The sequence below is a fragment of the Arctopsyche grandis genome, chromosome 12 (assembly GCF_051622035.1).
Source record: "Arctopsyche grandis isolate Sample6627 chromosome 12, ASM5162203v2, whole genome shotgun sequence".
NCBI classification, from domain to species: Eukaryota; Metazoa; Arthropoda; class Insecta; order Trichoptera; family Hydropsychidae; genus Arctopsyche; species Arctopsyche grandis.
This window is the reverse complement of record NC_135366.1, coordinates 6,324,437-6,342,911: the sequence shown is the minus strand read 5'-3', so window position 1 is coordinate 6,342,911 and position 18,475 is coordinate 6,324,437. Positions and strand designations below refer to the sequence as shown.

The 18,475-nt window shown below is 31.9% G+C and overlaps 2 protein-coding genes across 3 annotated transcripts in view; one reads left to right on the top strand and one right to left on the bottom strand.

Moving 5' to 3' along the window:
* Positions 1-3,863: 3,863 nt before the first annotated feature.
* LOC143919617 (uncharacterized) lies at positions 3,864-6,335 on the bottom strand. The gene is made up of 2 exons (XM_077442010.1): positions 6,133-6,335; positions 3,864-6,062 (listed from the first exon to the last, which is right to left on the bottom strand). The coding sequence occupies exon 2, from the start codon at positions 6,017-6,019 to the stop codon at positions 5,441-5,443; it is 579 nt and encodes a 192-aa protein (XP_077298136.1). The 5' UTR covers positions 6,020-6,062; positions 6,133-6,335; the 3' UTR covers positions 3,864-5,440.
* Positions 6,336-16,585: 10,250 nt separating this feature from the next.
* LOC143920055 (calcium/calmodulin-dependent protein kinase kinase 1) overlaps positions 16,586-18,475 on the top strand; it is a 132,857-nt gene continuing 130,967 nt past the window's right edge. The window contains exons 1-2 of one of the 2 annotated variants that reach the window (XM_077442743.1): positions 16,597-16,670; positions 17,158-17,303. The gene's annotated coding sequence lies outside the window, so the exon portion shown is untranslated. Of the gene's footprint in view, positions 17,304-18,475 lie in introns of both variants that reach the window. The other variant, XM_077442741.1, reaches the window with a different exon arrangement.

Sequence of the window (18,475 nt, the reverse complement as noted above, 5' to 3'; positions counted from 1 at the left end):
AAATGTATGTATGTATATATGTATAAAAAGTTCAAGGATACTTTTAAATATTCGAAACATTTTCTAGAGGCGAGAGATTAAAAAAGTTTTCCCAACAACTAAGAGCAGTTCAAAGGGATTTTTTTTAATTTGATTATGAGATTATACCAGTTTTATTCGAGCGGAATACGGCTTAAGCTTTTTAAGTCGTCACATTTTTTTTTATATTCACTTTTAATCGATTCAAAGTGAAGATTTTATTTTTCGTCGATAATAATCAACAACTTATTGACTTTAAAATTATACATCGCCATTTGAAGTCGTAAAAATCATCTTTACTCTTATCTTTTTTTCAAATAAGAAATGGTAATAGGGATTAAAACACTACTGATTGTCAATAAATAATAGAATGAACCTCACGAGCTTATTTATTTATAATAATTTTTAATTTACTCTGAGCACAACTTAATAAAGGGTACTACTTGATGGCGAATGGAACCCTCATCATAAGATATTTTTTAATTTATATTTTCTCATGATGTCATCACGGGTTGCCCCTGAGTGAAGCTTATGGTATTTAACCTGTACATATATAAATTTATAGATTATAAATTTGAAATCATATTCAAATATTAAAAAAAAAAATGGACATAATGCGTAGGATAATTTTTCCAATTTGATGAGGAACCGTTTCAACAATGAAATGACTCTGATAGGAAACGACAAGCATTACTGCAGATAAACTTCATAATAAATGCTTTTCTATCGAGTTCAACCCAGGACTTGAACTCGGGAACCTCTCGGTGGTTAGCATTAACGCAACCAACGAGATACATATACTGCTAGCTATATTATACATATGTATATGTATATTATATAATCAATTTTATTTTATTTTTGTAAATACATAGATAATAAATATAATAAACTAGTGTTGTGCTAGTTGATTTCAACGGGTGGTTTCGGAAAGGAATCGATACACGGATTAAAATAAAGTTATATGTTATATATAAATATAGTGTAAGGTAATTTATAGGCACGCGCACGTATTCATAGTAAAATTTTAAATTGTTCGCGAATTACACGATCGCCGATCCAACCCTTTCACCCGTTCGAAATTTTGAATGAATGTGTATGTGTGTACGCTCCCACGCAGCACTTCCAACGCTGACGTCACCCGTTCCAAGTCAGGTGCTCAATATCAGGAGCAGATGTCAGACGCTCAGGTACCTACTTCTCCTCTATCCCGCTTCCTTGCGTTTTCTTGACACGATCGGTCGTCACGTGATATCCCTATAGCGGATGCTTAAAATGCACCCATTGGTCAGAATATATCGTCATTGCTCTAATTGGTCAAACGTTCTAGTCCACGTGGACCACTTCACGCTGATTGGTTGTGCGTCTCGTTCGCGTGTATTTATTTTATTAAATATCTCTAGGTAGATCATATACTCCTGGTGTTATAAAATTTGTTTTTTTTGAAATCTCCATACTTGTTTACGCGTCCGCCACATATGTATGATACATACCCACAAACATTTGTTTCGATACTGCTCGATATATACGTAAATGTAATTACAATGTTTCTGTTTTTAATATGCCTAAGAGCTGGTATGTTTATATGTAGTGTTCTGCCGGTAATAGTCCGGTTTCAAGTAACCGGTTGAACCTTGACATTCATCGTAAGGTATAGCGTGCTACCCCTGGAGTCCATTAAAGGCCCTCAACAAGTCGCGGCCTTATCTTGAACCCGCACTCTCACCCTAATGGACCTTCGCGTGCACATCATCCCTTAAATAACAACCCCACAAGATTCCGCCTAATTAACGAGCTCGTCGAAATTGAAATTCTGTTATGTCGGTAAAAAGACCAACTGAATGGATCAAGTGGCGGAAAAATGTTGACGACGGCTTCAACTCGATTTGACAAACAGACAAATCCAATAAATCTTCTATCTCGTTTTCCTCAACGGTTTTGCATATGAAAGCATAACTCTAGCAGGAAATTTGATAGCGTGCTTTCGAGGTGCATTTTCTTGTATGTATTGATTTTTTATATAAAACGAAATGCAATTTGAATGTAGGAAAGTTATTTTTATTAAATAACATTAATGTTATTTTCAATCGTAATTTTTACGTAGTAACAATAGATGAAGTTTTGTGATCACACTCAAAATCAGAAAACGTGATCACTGATCACGTTTAGAAAAAAATGTGTGAGTGTGTGTCTGTGTGTGTGTATGTGTATTTTGGGGATTTTTTGAACATCGTTAATTCTATCGAACTGAAACTTAGTATCGGTTTCTTATCAATTCTTATCGATATTACGTAATTTTTTTTCAAATTTTTAAATTGACTGGAAATGGTACCTCCCCTTATAGGTATGTACTATCAGAAGAATATTGTAAAAAAAATGTATTATATTGCATAATTGGTAATCATAAAGCAATATTATTTTTATTCGTTTGCCAGGATTTCTTTAGTATATGAATTTTACGGAATATTTAGATTGTTTTATATACGTAATTAAAATATGAGAGAATTTTGTTGGAAAATTTCTCTTTTAGATTTCATCACATTGTATCCTTAAATTTCAAAATTAATTTTGTACATTCAAAGCTATTATAAAATATTTTAAATAAATTAAAAACTTCGTTTAAAAACAGCTTATTGAAACGGTTATTTAATAAATCGAATCACACATAACATAACTCACACACGCATAACTGTTACTGTTTTCTCAATCCTAGAAAGTACGCAGTAGAATATATCAAAATTAATAATAAATCCGATCATGTAGTGGTTCACCCTTTTTTTTATTATAATTATATTTTCCTCAGAGTCTGTTTTCCACAAAGGCGATTTTCCACGCGGTTTAGGGGATGGGAAAAATTAATTAATGGTAATGCGGCGGACTATTAAAGCACGGCCTTTGTCGAAACGAACGAGCCGCGACGTTTATTTCGACAATTACGCAAATTGAAAAAGAAAAAAGTGTACAATTACGTTTGTGTACTACTGTCGAGGGCTCGTCCTTCCGGAATCCCTGGTGGAAATTAAACGAATGCGCGTTTAATTATCCTTTTTTACCTTTTCATCCGCTTTAAAATGATCAAGACACGCGATACATATGTACATATGCATGTGTGTAGAGGAGCTTTCATCGTTTAGTAGTGTTGAAAATTTCGATGCATGCAGTAGTTGTCTATAGAGTGTATTTATTTAATTTATGATTATTTATCAAAATTTTGTGGTAGTATATGTATAGTAAAAATTTTGAACGGGAAAAGTATAAAACTATATGAAATATTTTAAACAAATTCGAAGGCTTATATTTCATTTGTACGTTTTGATGATAACTTTGCAGTTCGGCTACAACTTGAGCTTTCGCTTTAAATATTCTTTAATTGATATTGATCGATCTGTTTCTTAAATCTAAAATCTATTTCGTTACTAATTTGGCTGTTATGGTTTATTTCAATGGTCTACCTTTCTAGAGTTTGGAACACTTTTTGTTCGTGATGTCACAAGGACCTTTGTCGTATATTTTATGAAATTTACGTCGTGTCTAGTTTCGTATATTAAAATTTGCAAATAAAAAGATCAAAGAATGGCGACAAAATGACAAAATCAATCTGTCAACATAGATTTAAGATATACATATATATATATATATATATATATATATATATATATATATATATATATATATATATATATATATATATATATATATATATATATATATATATATATATATATATATATATATATATATATATATATATATCAGTGGCGTGCGGTGACTTTTCAAACAAGGGATGCTGTCTCTTGTTTGAAAAAAAAAACCGACCAATTTATTTTTTAAAATTTTATTTTATTCTTCGTTCCTTTTTACAAAATTCATCGATAACCGCATCATAGAATTTTTTATTGTTTTTTAAATTTGACATTATTTTCTTTTCGATTGCAATTTTAGTAAGACCAGAGAGTCTTTCTTCACTTTGACTACTTCTGGTGAACGTTTTAATTCTTTTCATAGTCGAAAATGATCGTTCAGCCGATGCGCTCGTGGAAGGTATCGTACAAATTAATTGTATTAAACTAAATACTTGTTCCAAAACTTCTATTAGATCATCTTTCACAATTAATTCCTTTACGTCATTTATAGATTTCAAATGAAAATCTTGCGTTGAGTACATGTAAATTAATTCGCTTTTTAATTTCATCAAATCAAATTATTTTCCATAAGTTAGGTGGAGTGATTTAAATAGGATATCTGGAAAATTATTTTCATATTCTTTAAATTTTTTGACGTTAAAAAAAATTAAAAGAAATTTTAAATTTTCGATATCTCGAAATCGATTGGTTGTATTTACTGAAAGAGTTTCTAAAATTTCAGAATAGTGAAGTTTATACGTTGTTTTCACATCTTCTTCACATTCAGCATATTTTCTTTTTCTATTAAAATTTTTAGTTATTACTTTGTTCCACAATGAATCAAAATCGTCTTTTTTGTTATCTAAATATTTTACAAATTTTTTAATTTCACTTACGCAATACGATATGTCAAAGGTTTTTTTTTGTAAAATTTCAAATAAAAAATCTGCCGAATTAAATATTGCAGAAAATAAATGCAAATTGAAATTGAATTCAAACTCTTTTAAATAACGATGAAGGACTTCAGCATTTATGACAGCATCAGTATCCCATTCGTCTTCATCATTAATTATTTGATTAAATATTTCCATTAATTCTGTTTGATATTCTAATACCATATTTAAAATTTTGCTATTGTAGTTCCATCGTGTAGGGGCAGCAGTGGGAAATCGTTTTTTTATTTGACAATCGAGAAGGGAAATTCTTCTTGAAGACTTACAAAAAAAAGTTGAAAATGACAACATACGGCTGAAAAAACGTTTGCATCCGGATATATGGTTAACAGATTGCGACAAAACTAAATTCAATCTCTGAGCGTAACAATGGACAAATAAAGAATTAGGACAAATATCTCGAATTTTTCGTTGCACTCCATTATGCTCCCCGGACATTACAGCCGCTCCATCATACGTTTGTGCAATTAATTTGTCCAAACAACCAAATTCTTCCAAGGTCTCACGTATGTGCTGAAAAAGAGAATTAGCTGTTCTATTGGGACTAACATCGACAAATCCAACTAATCTCTCCTGAATTTCATTGTTTTCATCTACATATCTAAAAATAGTAGATAGCTGAGCTTTGCGACTGATATCTGTAGATTCGTCCACAATTATGGAAACAAATTTTGATGCACGTATTTCAGTTTTAATCTCATCTAGCAAGACTTTTGATATTGCGGATACCAAGTCATTTTGTATATGGTTCGATAATCCAGTAAACACCGTAGAGTTATCTAAATGAGTTTTCAATTTTATGTCTGATTCACTCAACAGATACAGCAATTCAATATAATTCCCTCTATTTTACGATTCCTGGTGTTCAAAATGTCCTCGTAAAGGTTGTTCTTGTTTTGCTAAAAAACAGATCGCGCTTATTAATTTCGACAAAATGTATCTATTTGCAGTAACTTCTTTGTTGTGCATTTCAATATTTGCTTTAAATTGAGCACTTAAAAAATTTTCTATACGAGGTCCCTTTCCAAATTTTTTAAATTGAGCAGCAGAACATATGTGAGCTTGAGAACATTCATGTCTCTTGCGCGATTTACTTAAATTGTTTAGGTCAGAAAATCCAAATTTACTCCAGACATTCACTTCTTGAGAAAATAAAATACATGGCCAACAGAATAATTTCGTTAAGTGAGCACATCCACAAATCCATGAAATTTTTTCGTATGTTTCTGTGTTAAAATACCTTTTAAATGTTTTTGTTTTAGACTGAATATTTAATATTGGTGTGGGTTTGGGGCTCTTAACAATAATCTCCTTTTCATTAAATGGGAGAGAAGCAAATCTTCTTTTCAGCACATTTTCAATTAAACAATTGCAATTATTATTGATCTCGACGACAAGTCCACTCTCATTGTTATTTTCGATATCCATATTAAAGGCAATAATGAAAACTCGTAAGTAGTGGAACAGTAAACTAAAAATAAAGTTAGACGAAACTAATTAAAATGAAAACTTAATTCAAAAGTAAAAAATAACCAACTTACAGTATAAATGATTAACTTCGTCTAAAGAAATGAATCGGCTAGCTTTTTGATAAATAACTTGGGGCGTAGCGTGCGGAAATATCGATCAACAGCGGCTTCCAAGTGAAACTCAATAGATAAGCAAACAGAGAAACCGAATCCACCGTAGAGGTTAAACAAGTGTCAACGCGTCCGCGCGAATAAGACAGCCTCATAGTGCGCATGCGCAAATGGGATCGGTATCGACTCCGAATCCATGACGCGGGCGCACTTCAGTCAGCGTCTACTCGCCAGCGTCACTCGCCTGTGGCCGGCCGGCCGCCCGCCCGCCTATGCGAATCCTTAATAAAAATTATCAAAAGATCCTATATAATGCATCATGTAACAAAAAACACGTGATATGTGAAATATATATATATATACTCATAAACTACATCATAATCACGTACATCACTAAGAATACATCGAAGCGAAATTCAAATATTTATTAAAAATACTCTTGGCTTTTTAAAGTTATAGGGGATGCGCCGCATCCACCGCATCCATGGACCGCACGCCACTGATATATATATATATATATATATATATATATATATATATATATATATATATATATATATATATATATATATATATATATATATATATACACACATATAAACACGTTGCTTTCAAAAACTTCTTATCTGGATCTAATGACGCCATTGCACGAATGTGTTCGTTACTGAGCAATATATGAAGTAGTGAAAAAACCCAATTAAAAATAGACCTTTTAAATTATGGATAAGACCAATATTTATGTGTTCTTTTTTTTCCAATACCCATCATACATATAATAAGATATAAAACGGACGCGATTTAAGTATGTATGTATGTACATATGTGGTAAGTGCATGGACAAGTATGGATATTACAAAAAAACTAATTTTAGAATATCAAGAGTATACGTTATGCATAAGGATGTGGCGTGATGGCTGACCGTGTCGAGGAGACCTGAGCGTATGAGTGGGAAGTGGGGACCTGAGCGTCTGACATGTGCTCTTAATATTGAATTTCTGAGTTGGAACGGGAGACGTCAGCGTCAGATGCGCGGGAGCGGATACACACACACACACATTCATTCATCATGTCGATGTGGGCGAGCGTATAATGAGCGCACTCGACTTTTTACATACCTCCTTTACGTTTCACATGGCTTTCGTGTCAGTGGTCATTTTTATCTCTTATCCGATCGTTTTCATACTTTGCCATATTGCTCATTTTGGTCATCAATATACGTAAATGTATCGTCTGCCATTACGTTGGAGATAAAATATCGTATACAATGCGTAACAAATATCCAGAATCTCGGATACGGTGACGTTTCTGACGGTACGTAAGGCTAATAATAATAAGGTACCATAATCTATCTTCAACCTTTTCGCCTTGATATGCTATTTCAGATTTTAATTGTTTAAACGCCTATAATTCACTCTATATTTTATAAAATTTGCTCTATAGGTTCTCGTTATCTCTAATATTTAAATATTTATAGTTTTAACTCTCATATGTATATATAAATTTCAAATTTGGCGTCTAGCTTCATGTAATGTAATACACGATATATATTGATTTTTGGCCATATATGTCAAATCTGACATTTCACTGTATGTCTCCTCAGTCGGTTTTATCTGCGAGATAAGTATTCAATAAGAAGTTATGTTGTATCTAATTGTTAATATGATTTACAATAAGCTTACATACATTTAGTTTTTTACAATAAGCTTACATACATACATCACATACAATTATTTTTAGTTATCAGCTGATTTAATTTATCTGATGATTGAAAAGTTAATTTCTGTAAATACATAAACTCATTTATGGACAATCACTCATTGATAATCTATTCTTAAAACAAATCATTAAAGCAATCTTAGTATTAATAACCTATTCTTAACTGCATAAATGAGTATACATATGTATCTCCGGCTGCAACTCATAACCTCAAATTTAATTGTTTAATCCTTCAAAACAAACTTTCTAACCAATACAAGTAACATACATATGTACACAGATCAAACAGTGATAGTTTTATTTTTAGTTATCAACTGATTTAATTTATCTGATGATTGAAAAGTTCATTTCTGTAAATACATAAACTCATTTATGAACAATCACTCATTGATAATCTATTCTTAAAGCAAATCATTAAAGCAATCTTAGTATTAATAACCTATTCTTAACTGCATAAATGAGTATACGTATGTATCTCCGGCTGCAACTCATAACATCATAAATGTACAAATGTGTGGGATTAAAATTTCAATCAAAATGATTTCAATGATTGGGGTTTCAATCAAAAAGATTTCAATGATTGGGGTTTCAATGAAAATTATGATCCCGGCTTAAACTAATGTAATTAAATATATTACTAAGAGGTATGGGCCGCCTTGGTATGTATGTGATGATCTAAACTATTAACACGATCTTTTACTATTAATACGCACGCGCGACTACAAATTACCTCACATTATATTTATGTAACATTTAACTTTATTTTAATTCGTGTATCGATTCCTTTCGAAAGCCACCCGTCGAAATCAACGGGCACAGCACTAGTTATGTAGTTATGTATGTACATATTGAGCAATGGTGTCACCACAGATACCACCAGTGATTCGTTTTTGCGAAGGGATTCGTCACTTGCACTTTGTTCATTTAATTTAATTGAATTGAAAAATTTTGCAAGGTACTTGGTCCACTTTTGCTCCGGGCGACCCCACCGCGAATCGAGGTTAATTCGAAGGGTTTATGCAACACGATCGATCTCTATCTATATAGATTCCCGTCGTGGCCATTTATAGCGATCAACATATATTGTATGCTTCACACAAAGCTTCGGTGACAGGTCGAGTTGGCGGGAAAACACAGTCAATTGACGGATGACGTCACATATCGTATCATCCCTTCGTATCGACTAGCTCTACTTGACACGTCGTCGATCGCACCTGTCTGTTTTGGTCGGGTCGTGAGAGTGTTATTGCGAAATTTGAATGGTTGTCGATCCGCACAGCGTCTGGGTTTTCCCTCCCCCGTGAGATCTTAACCAACTTTCCCAATTATCGGAATGAATAGAGCCTGGCGTGTGAAAAAGTTTTTCCGCCGTATATTTTTTCCGCTCGACCCGAGAAATAAACCACATTTGCGCCGGCGGGATCTCGCGTATATTTTTAGAAGAAAGATCGGTCTGAACGACGTGAAAGTGGACTAATTCCGGGGAAAAATGCCCGTCTGGGTAATGGCTATATATTTTTTTGGTGATGAAAGCAAAATTACGTGTAATATATACATGTAAATAAATAATGTGTTTTTTTTTTCTTTTTTTTACATTTACGTATACCAGGAAGGCCTTACAGGTAACCCCAATGCGCCTTCCTGGTCAATTACAAACAATGCAGCATTTTTTTTTTATACAAGTCGCTGAATTGCGAGACACTGAAAAACTTGCAAATTAACTTTAGTAAAATTTCTAGATATTACAATTTATTCTTAAATTATTTTTTTTTAAATTATTTTTTTTTATTTAATTAATCTAATTTTATATTCAAATATTCTTCAAATATCAATATTTGTGTATATATATATATATATATATATATATATACAATGTTTTAACGAGACATCTATGAATTGTACATACATTTTATTGTACATTAATCATACTCAAATAGAGGTGACATAGTAGGTAGGAAGGATTTTAGCTAATTTTAATTGGGAACCGTTTCAACAATGAAATCAGAAAAATTGGCAAACTCTGATAGGAAACGATCGACTTGGAATCACAAATATCCAAGTCTGACCAGCAGCACTACAGATGTACTAAGAAAATTTATTTTCAATCGAGGTCAGCTCATGGGATCGAACCCAGCGCCTCTCAATGTTAAGCAGAAGCTTAACTACCGAGCTATGCTGCTGGCTGGTTTTTAATCATCATCATCATCTACAGCCATTCGCCATCCACCGCTGGATGAAGGCCTGTCCAACATGCTTCCACTCGTCTCTGTTTTGTGCAACTCTCATCCATCTCACTCCACACATTTTCCTAATTTCATATACCCATCTTCCCTACAGTCTTCCTTTTATTCTTTTGCATTCTCTCAGGTACTATTCTAGCACTTATTTTGTCCACCTTTCGTCCATTCTTCTAACCACGTGGCCGGTCATTGCCATTTCAATCAATTTCAATTTCAAAAAAATAAAGAGAGATCAGTGGCGTAACTAATTCTTACTGCATATAGCAATCATAAATGCCATAATGTAAAATAGTACGTTTCGCATTTGAGTATATATTTTTTTCGGCTTAAAATTATACCATTTAATATTTATACTATCCTTTTTGATCAAGCAAATATGAAATTTTTCAGTTATTACAAAGTTTTATAAAGTACATTTTTCTGAATATTTATTTATTCAATTTAATAGAAGCATACAATTTTAGGAGATGAAAGAAGGTTCTGGAATCAGAATAAGAAAAGAGATGGAATCAGAGATTAAATAAAGATCTGAACAAAGGCAAGGAGTAAAAATGTGGGTCAGTGAGGGTATGAATATTATTTATAGAAGAGAAAAATCAAAGAGCAGAATATAAGTATATTTATGTATGAATGCATTACAAGAGTAGGTGATTGAATAGGGATTTCAATGGAACAGTGAAAGTTTTGAATTATGATCAGATTTTACAAATACGGCCCCGTAGAGTATCTAAAAAATTATTCAAAAGCTTAAATATAAATGAAGTTATGGAATTAGAATAGGTTTGGATTATTTAAAGTGTTATTTATGTTACAGTGAAAGTGTATCTTCCAGTTGGAATATATTCCATCTAACCTGATACCAACTACCGTCATAGTTGAAGTGTATTTTCAATTGTAATATAATATATTTTGACTAGTTGGAATATATTCCGTCTAACCCACGTAAGTTGATTCATATGGCGAATTACATTCCAATTGGTAAAAATATATTACAACTGAAACTTCAGTTCAAGTATTAGTTGGTACCAGGTTAGTATGGAAAGATTAGGTTTTCGTTAAAACATCATTCGACTAGTAAATTGAGTTGGAAAGTCACATTTTTGTTTTGAACACATTCTTAGAGTTATAATAATACGGAACTCGTTACATTTATTCGTAACACTTAACGCATTATTGAATTCCAAAGCATTCGTAAAGACATTACAGCTGTCAAAACTCAACTGTTATATTACAAATTTTGCATAAAGTATATTTGCACTTGTAGAGACATAATTTACTAGTTTTATTACATTTTATTCAAATATGAATGACCTAAAACGCCAGTCGGAATATATTACATCTGAAAATACACTTCGACGGTAACATATACATTTCATAATTAAATAAAAACTAAACAATCTTTCAAATTTTCGAATTATAACGCAAGTGATTGTATTATGTGATGGATTCTTCTTCTTGATAAATTTACGTTCCGATTTTTTTTAAATATTGATTTAATTATTTATTTATATAGTTTGTTATATTATTGTATCAATTATTGAACTGATAGGATATTCCGATCGAACTTACGGTCACCGTATTCATTGTAAATAAGCCATTCGTAAAACACCTGTTGTATTTTGTTTGTCAATTTTCTCTGGCATTTAGAGCGTAGGTATAAATTTTTAATATGTTCAAATTGTATACAGTAATAATTCAACACTTATTCGACTTCCTTGGAATTTCATATTACATACGTATTTATTATTAAACGATTCGATATATGTTAGTTAAGCTCTGTTAGAAAGGTTTTTCTGTTACAATTACGTTATATTTTCATTATACCATTGTTTTTTTATTATTTTTTAACGAAACAAAAACGGTATCCAATTCGAGTTTGTATTCTTCGAATTCGAAGATGACTGGGAAAAGTCAATTTTCTCATTATGCGTCGTTTTATGTGTATTTAATTTAGACACATGTTACGCCGATAGGTGGAATCGAATTTTCTTCGTATAGAAAATTAGTATAGAATTTTTTATATATTATTTTCGATAACATTTTCCGATTTGTTCATTTTCTTTCAACGTCTGCGCCATGTGTTACTAATCACAGCAAAACGACTATGCTCAAAACAATGTTCACACAAACGTTGACAAATGACTTAATTTGCAATGAGTTTCATTATACTGTGTATAATTAAAACCCGATATCGATATATAGTATAAATTGCATGTGTATTGCAATAAATCATCATGTATCATATAATAAAATGTAAAATGAAATTTTGGTATTGAAAAATGTTGCTAGGATGCAAGATTAATATTGTTGCGTAGGAGTGGGTTCAAAAGTCGCTTCACAACATTTATTCAACGATTCAAGAGGTCCACACGGATCCACCCCTCACTCCAGAATAATCTGATCTACCGTGTATACCTCCTTATAAAGGACAAGTTGCACACCATAGCTTCCCCGATCAATTTATGCATTTATTGTCTAGGCACGTACAGGTCTAAGAACTCCAGCGTATCCTTTATTCGGGCACTTACTGAGTTCCGTTAGCCTAATCCGGGGACTCTATTCTTCACCCACAAATGCACTTAGACAGTTGATACTCTCTCTCACTCATGTTACAATACTATGTATAAGTATTATATGAAAAAAATGCATCTAAATTTTAAATTTACTTTTCTTCATTTCGAGAAATATTTCGCAAAACATTTAATATAATGTTTTGCGTTTAACAATATTTAAAAATACTGGTGGTCTCTAATACTTTTATTCTGCTTTTCCAAGATTATTATCATATCGAATTAAAATAAGTGATAACAATTTGTGAATTAAGTCAAACAGTGTTTGGGTCTGAAAATTGGACTTCCGCTCATATGTAAAATAACGGCTCGTATATAAAATACGATATTTTAAATTTTTAAATGTAATACTGTATAAAATTCTCAGTGAATGCTTAAAGATGCACAGAGAGGATGGAGCACTCTATTTTTCAAGTGTTGAATTCCGTTTCTCAAATATGATATTAATATATTCTGCATCCTTGACTATATATGTATGTACATACATATATAAACATTCGCCTGTTCAAAACGTGCACTGCAACCAGTCTGCACAAAGTTTCATACAATTTCGCACAACAATAGCGATATGTACATATGTACATATGATGTACATTTCAGATTCAATATTCAAAATTCGCATTCACGATACGCAGACATGTTACCCTGCCGTATTTAATTTAAATTGCTAATATGTACGATACACGGAATTTCAATTTTAAAAATGTTTCTCTGCTTCGTACGTCAAACTATTTTTTTTTTTTGACTAAAATTTATTAGTCTGGTATCGATTTCGTAATGATTCCGTGTAGCCGCATCGATTGTCTTGCATTTTTATTATTATGGATACCGGTCCGTTAATTTGACCAACTTTCTCGTGTCTCCGATTGAGATGTAGTATGTAAGTGTGGCATTCGGATGTCGACCGTTCGAATCCCGGACGTGCCATTTTGTCCAGATAAAATGTTAAACAATAAAAAATTCCGATAGATCATTTGACTGCGACACGTTTTGAACAGTGGATATTCTACCGATAGCATAAAAATAAAAAAAATAACAGTGCGTGGCATTGTATCTATGGGAAGATGCTGGGGTACAGGTGTATAGTAACGTTGGTTGATGAGTGATTTCATTACCAGTATATATTGCTTATCGGTCTCCGTGATTTGACAGAATGTTAAATTATAGAAAACGCAAATATCGGAAGGCAAAGATCGAAAATCGAAAGATATTAAGTCGGAAGATCAAAAAAAAGGGTGCATGGTAAACGGTACATACTCACTTAATTTACGCGAGCAGGGTACAACAGGAACAAGAGGAACAGGCTTTTCCTCCCGTATTAATGTGCGCGCGCAGAAAGTCACGTAGACCCATTGCTTATATGTAGCTTCTGATGTTCCTTATATATATATATGATGAATGAGAATGTTCCTTATATATACATATATGATGAGATTGTTCTATTCAATGACTGATTTATTGTATTTATCTCTTCCTGGAAACATTCCATGCCATTCTCTGTCTGACCCATATCTTTGCTATTTATATTTACGCTTTGATTCCCAATCTCTTTACACTTCAAAGCACTTCTACTTAAACTTTTTCCATTTAGATAAGAAAATTTGTAATTACTGTTGTAACAGTCAAATTTTTTTCTGTATGTATGTATGTAGGTACATTTAGTAGTAGTATCTAGATCTTGAGTCATTTTAAAGCCTTCACAAGTGCTTAGAAAATAATTATATTTGTTGAGCAAATGATTGATTGATTTTTAAAATGAAACCATTAAGAACATTTAGCAATACATATTATATTGCCTATGTTTATATAAGACTTTAAGCACTATTAGGTAAAAGAATAAAGTTTTTAAAAGATGAATAATAAAGTGGCATAATTCTACTTTTCATCGTATCGAGAGATAGCTCGCAAAATATTCATTATAATGTTTTGCGTTTTAACAATATTTAAAATTACTGGTGGCCTGTAATACGTTTATTCTGCTTTTTCGAGATTCTGGACATATCGAATTAAAATAAGTGATAACAATTTGTTAATTCAAACTTCAAATTCAAACTTCAAATTCAAACTTCAAATTCAAACTTCAAATTCAAACTTCAAATTCAAACTTCAAATTCAAACTTCAAATTCAAACTTCAAATTCAAACTTCAAATTCAAACTTCAAATTCAAACTTCAAATTCAAACTTCAAATTCAAACTTCAAATTCAAACTTCAAATTCAAACTTCAAATTCGAAATTCAAAAAGTCAAACAGAAATAGTGTTTTTGGAACTGAACAATGGACTTCCACGATTAGCTGTTACACAAAATCGTTGAAAGTTTTTTTGCAAGTGATTAACGTATTTATTTGTCTATTTTTGATTTTTAAATGATTTTTACGCTTACAATCAGTAGCGTAGAAAGGGAATTCAACGCCCGGGGCAAGCATTTTTGCCCCCCCCTTACAATCTATATTTGTCACCTTACAAAAATTGATAAAAAAACAAACACAATATAACCATTAGCGTGGTCTAGTGGGGAATGTTGAATTATCTCGTACTTGATGTTACGAGTTCGATTCCCGCTAAGTCTCGCTATTGGCCAGACCTTGATTTGTCAAGGTCGATCGTTTCTTATCAGAATTTGGCAATTTTTCTGATTTTCATTGAAACGATTCCTGTAAAATTGGCGTTTCCTTCCCAATTTTCTGTTGCGAACCTTTAGTTATTGTTATATCTTAGGTTTCGCCATATTGCTCACCATAGATGTCTCTGTGGTTGTTTATCGAATACAAAATTCGTATTGTTACATGAATGTTATTCATCGTTATTTATCGTATTAATACGATATTTGTAATATCTGACGTTAGATGTCAGATATTGTTTAGATTTACATGTATCTATGTAATAATTATGTGGACCAGGAAGGCGCATTTGGGGTATACCTGTTAAGCCTTCCTGGTATATTTTTATATATGTATGTATGTAAATAATAAATAAATATGTACGCTAATTTATGATGAAATAATTTTGATTTGTAAAACTTAAGAATGTATGTCTTAACTTAAAATCTTAACATACAATAAATTAAGATAATTTCAGTATTCGATTAATTCGTAGTATTTTCAAGCGCTCAGACACAAAATATATATTTGTAGAAACGTATTGTCTTAAATGCATCTTCTGCTTTTACAGTCGGGCTAAAATCCTAATAAAAAACCTTGTGAAGGCTGTAAAGTCCTAAAAAAAACCTTACCTTCGCAGCGCTCCCAAAGCTGGTGCGCCCGGGGCATCGATACCCCCCCCCTCCCCCCCCACCTTGTTACGCCACTGTTACATATTAAGTATATTTTAATAGCTATTGATTCAGTGGTCATTATCTATTTTAAACATTATTTTGTTTGTTAGTATTTATAGCCTTATTTTAATGTCAGCGTATACAGAAAATGAGCTTAAAAAATTATTTAAAATTCTCATTAATGTTTATAATACATTTTATACATACATACATGTGATTTTTTTTCGATTCAAATAAATTTAATAAAAAAACAAATGAATATTTACTATTAGTTTCGTCATGATTAACCTGTTTATATTACAAATACTGAGCGAAGCCGGGTAAATACATACATATTTGCCCTAATTAATCTGAAATGCATGTGTGTAACATATTTGTCAGCATATAAAATCGATAATTACCAAACAAAATGATTACGTTTTATATGGCAACCTTTTGGTCAATAAGAGTGTATGGGTTAAGTTGAGGTATTTGCAACAATAATGATTGAAAGACTGATGTTGTGGATTCGATTTCTAATTAAGAAAATTACTGTGATTCGGAGCAAAGAGAGGCCAAAGATTGACGATCCCCGCTTGTTGTCTGTACAAGGTAAAGGTTTCGGTTGTGTGTGCAGAGTCGCTCAGTAGGCGGCCAGGCGTTGGCGGCGGCAAACGTGCGCCCTGGGGCAGTCGCCTTGCTTCCGAATAAACCCGCGATGTTCGTCGTATCCGTTTGACGTTTGCCACAACAAAACTCTCTCATACATATTTTCATACATAACAATTTATCGCAAATTAAAAAAAAATCAAATAAACACACACGTACATATGTACATAGATATCGTTCGCTTCCAAACGTAGTATTTAAATATATGGAAATCGAATGTACATGTAATTTTACACCGCATGTCACTCACTTTTTCTCGTTTCGCTCGGTGTAAATTCGAACATCGTGGTTAATCTTCGAACATGCGTAATTTTAGCAAATCGAAGGCCGAACGACGTGTTAGACTTTGTGATTTGCGTGAAAATTAATGGTGAAAATTGGCCGTTGAGTATGAATAATGATCGTTCGTCCGTCAAAAATGATCTTTGCTTTTTTCGACTGCGCTCTTTGAACTCAGATCAAATCTTGTTCCGCAATTAAAAATATATTTTTCGTGTTGTTTATTTCATTTTTTTTTCATTTGTATAGAATATTATAGATGCGAACTAAATTTCATAACAAATGTATGCTAATAATACGATAGTGCGTGATACGTTTTTATTATTGCTATTGTGTTCATTTGGTGATGTTGTTTGTCGTTGACGGGAGACAAGCTGGATAGATGCAGATTTGACGGGACCAAAAGTGAGTTTTCTACAAGTTTTTCGCCATAGTATATGTATATATGTATAAATTGCAGTTTGGTCAGTGAAACGGTTAAAAAATTTATTGCACATTTGTGCCGGTAAACTTTCACCAATTGAAATACAAAATCTTTGTACGCAAAACTGGCTACATTGTTTGTATACAGAATATATCAACAAATAAAAATTTTAGAATTATTTTGAACGTATGTATATGTAATGATGAAGATTTGTATTAAACAATTTTATTGCATCCGATACATCCTTTATAATGTGATTATTTTAAATTTAAAAGTTGACAGGCATTATCTTAATCACAATGCATTTCTATTCCAATTTGGAAATCCATAAAATTTTATCTATGATAAATTATGTCCGTATTGTGTTCATCGATACATTTCGTATAATGTATTCTATTCGAATCTAGTATAATAAATAAATTACATGAGTTCAGAACTTTTATTGGGCTTATCTGCGTATACGAAATGTATACTGGAATATATTCTAACATATTTAACATTTATATACTATATATGTATGTATGTATATTATTTACGAGTTTTTTGCAGCGATTAATTTGAAAGGCCGCTGTTATTTTGTCGACAAATCAACTAAATACTTTCAATAAAAGACCGGTCATTAATATTATTAATTCGAAGCACGTGTTTATCATTTCGCAATATGTAGATAATTATTATATTATTGCGGATGAATTCTAAGTATTTGATATGACACATTTTAATAATTTGCAAATGTGCTGTTTTTATTTGATGCGTAATTCTTTGTCTTTGCATATTTTGATATGATTTTTGTTTTGGCTTCGATTTCGAATTGTGTGCAATGTATTGTTGTTTAAGTAGACTACAAACGCCTGTCGATCATCTCTTCAATATCCAATATAATAATGTAATACACTTGTATTTCATTGCTCTGTGTGATAATTTAATAATAATACGTAGTCGGCCTCTCTGCGTGCGGTGAATTACTACATATGATCTTCTTTTGTGTATTTTGTAGGCTCGATCGTCGATACAATTCAATATAATATTAATTAAACGTATCTTAGATATAATAGTGGTGTTACATAAATGTAATAAGTGAACTAGGAACTTTTAAACATACGAAAACTATGATATGGTAGTGTTTCGTATCATGCTTTGACTTGAAGATCAC

Excerpts from the sequence above, each read along its gene's own strand:
- LOC143919617 (XM_077442010.1), bottom strand. The coding sequence starts at position 6,019 with ATGGATATCGAAAATAACAATGAGAGTGGACTTGTCGTCGAGATCAAT.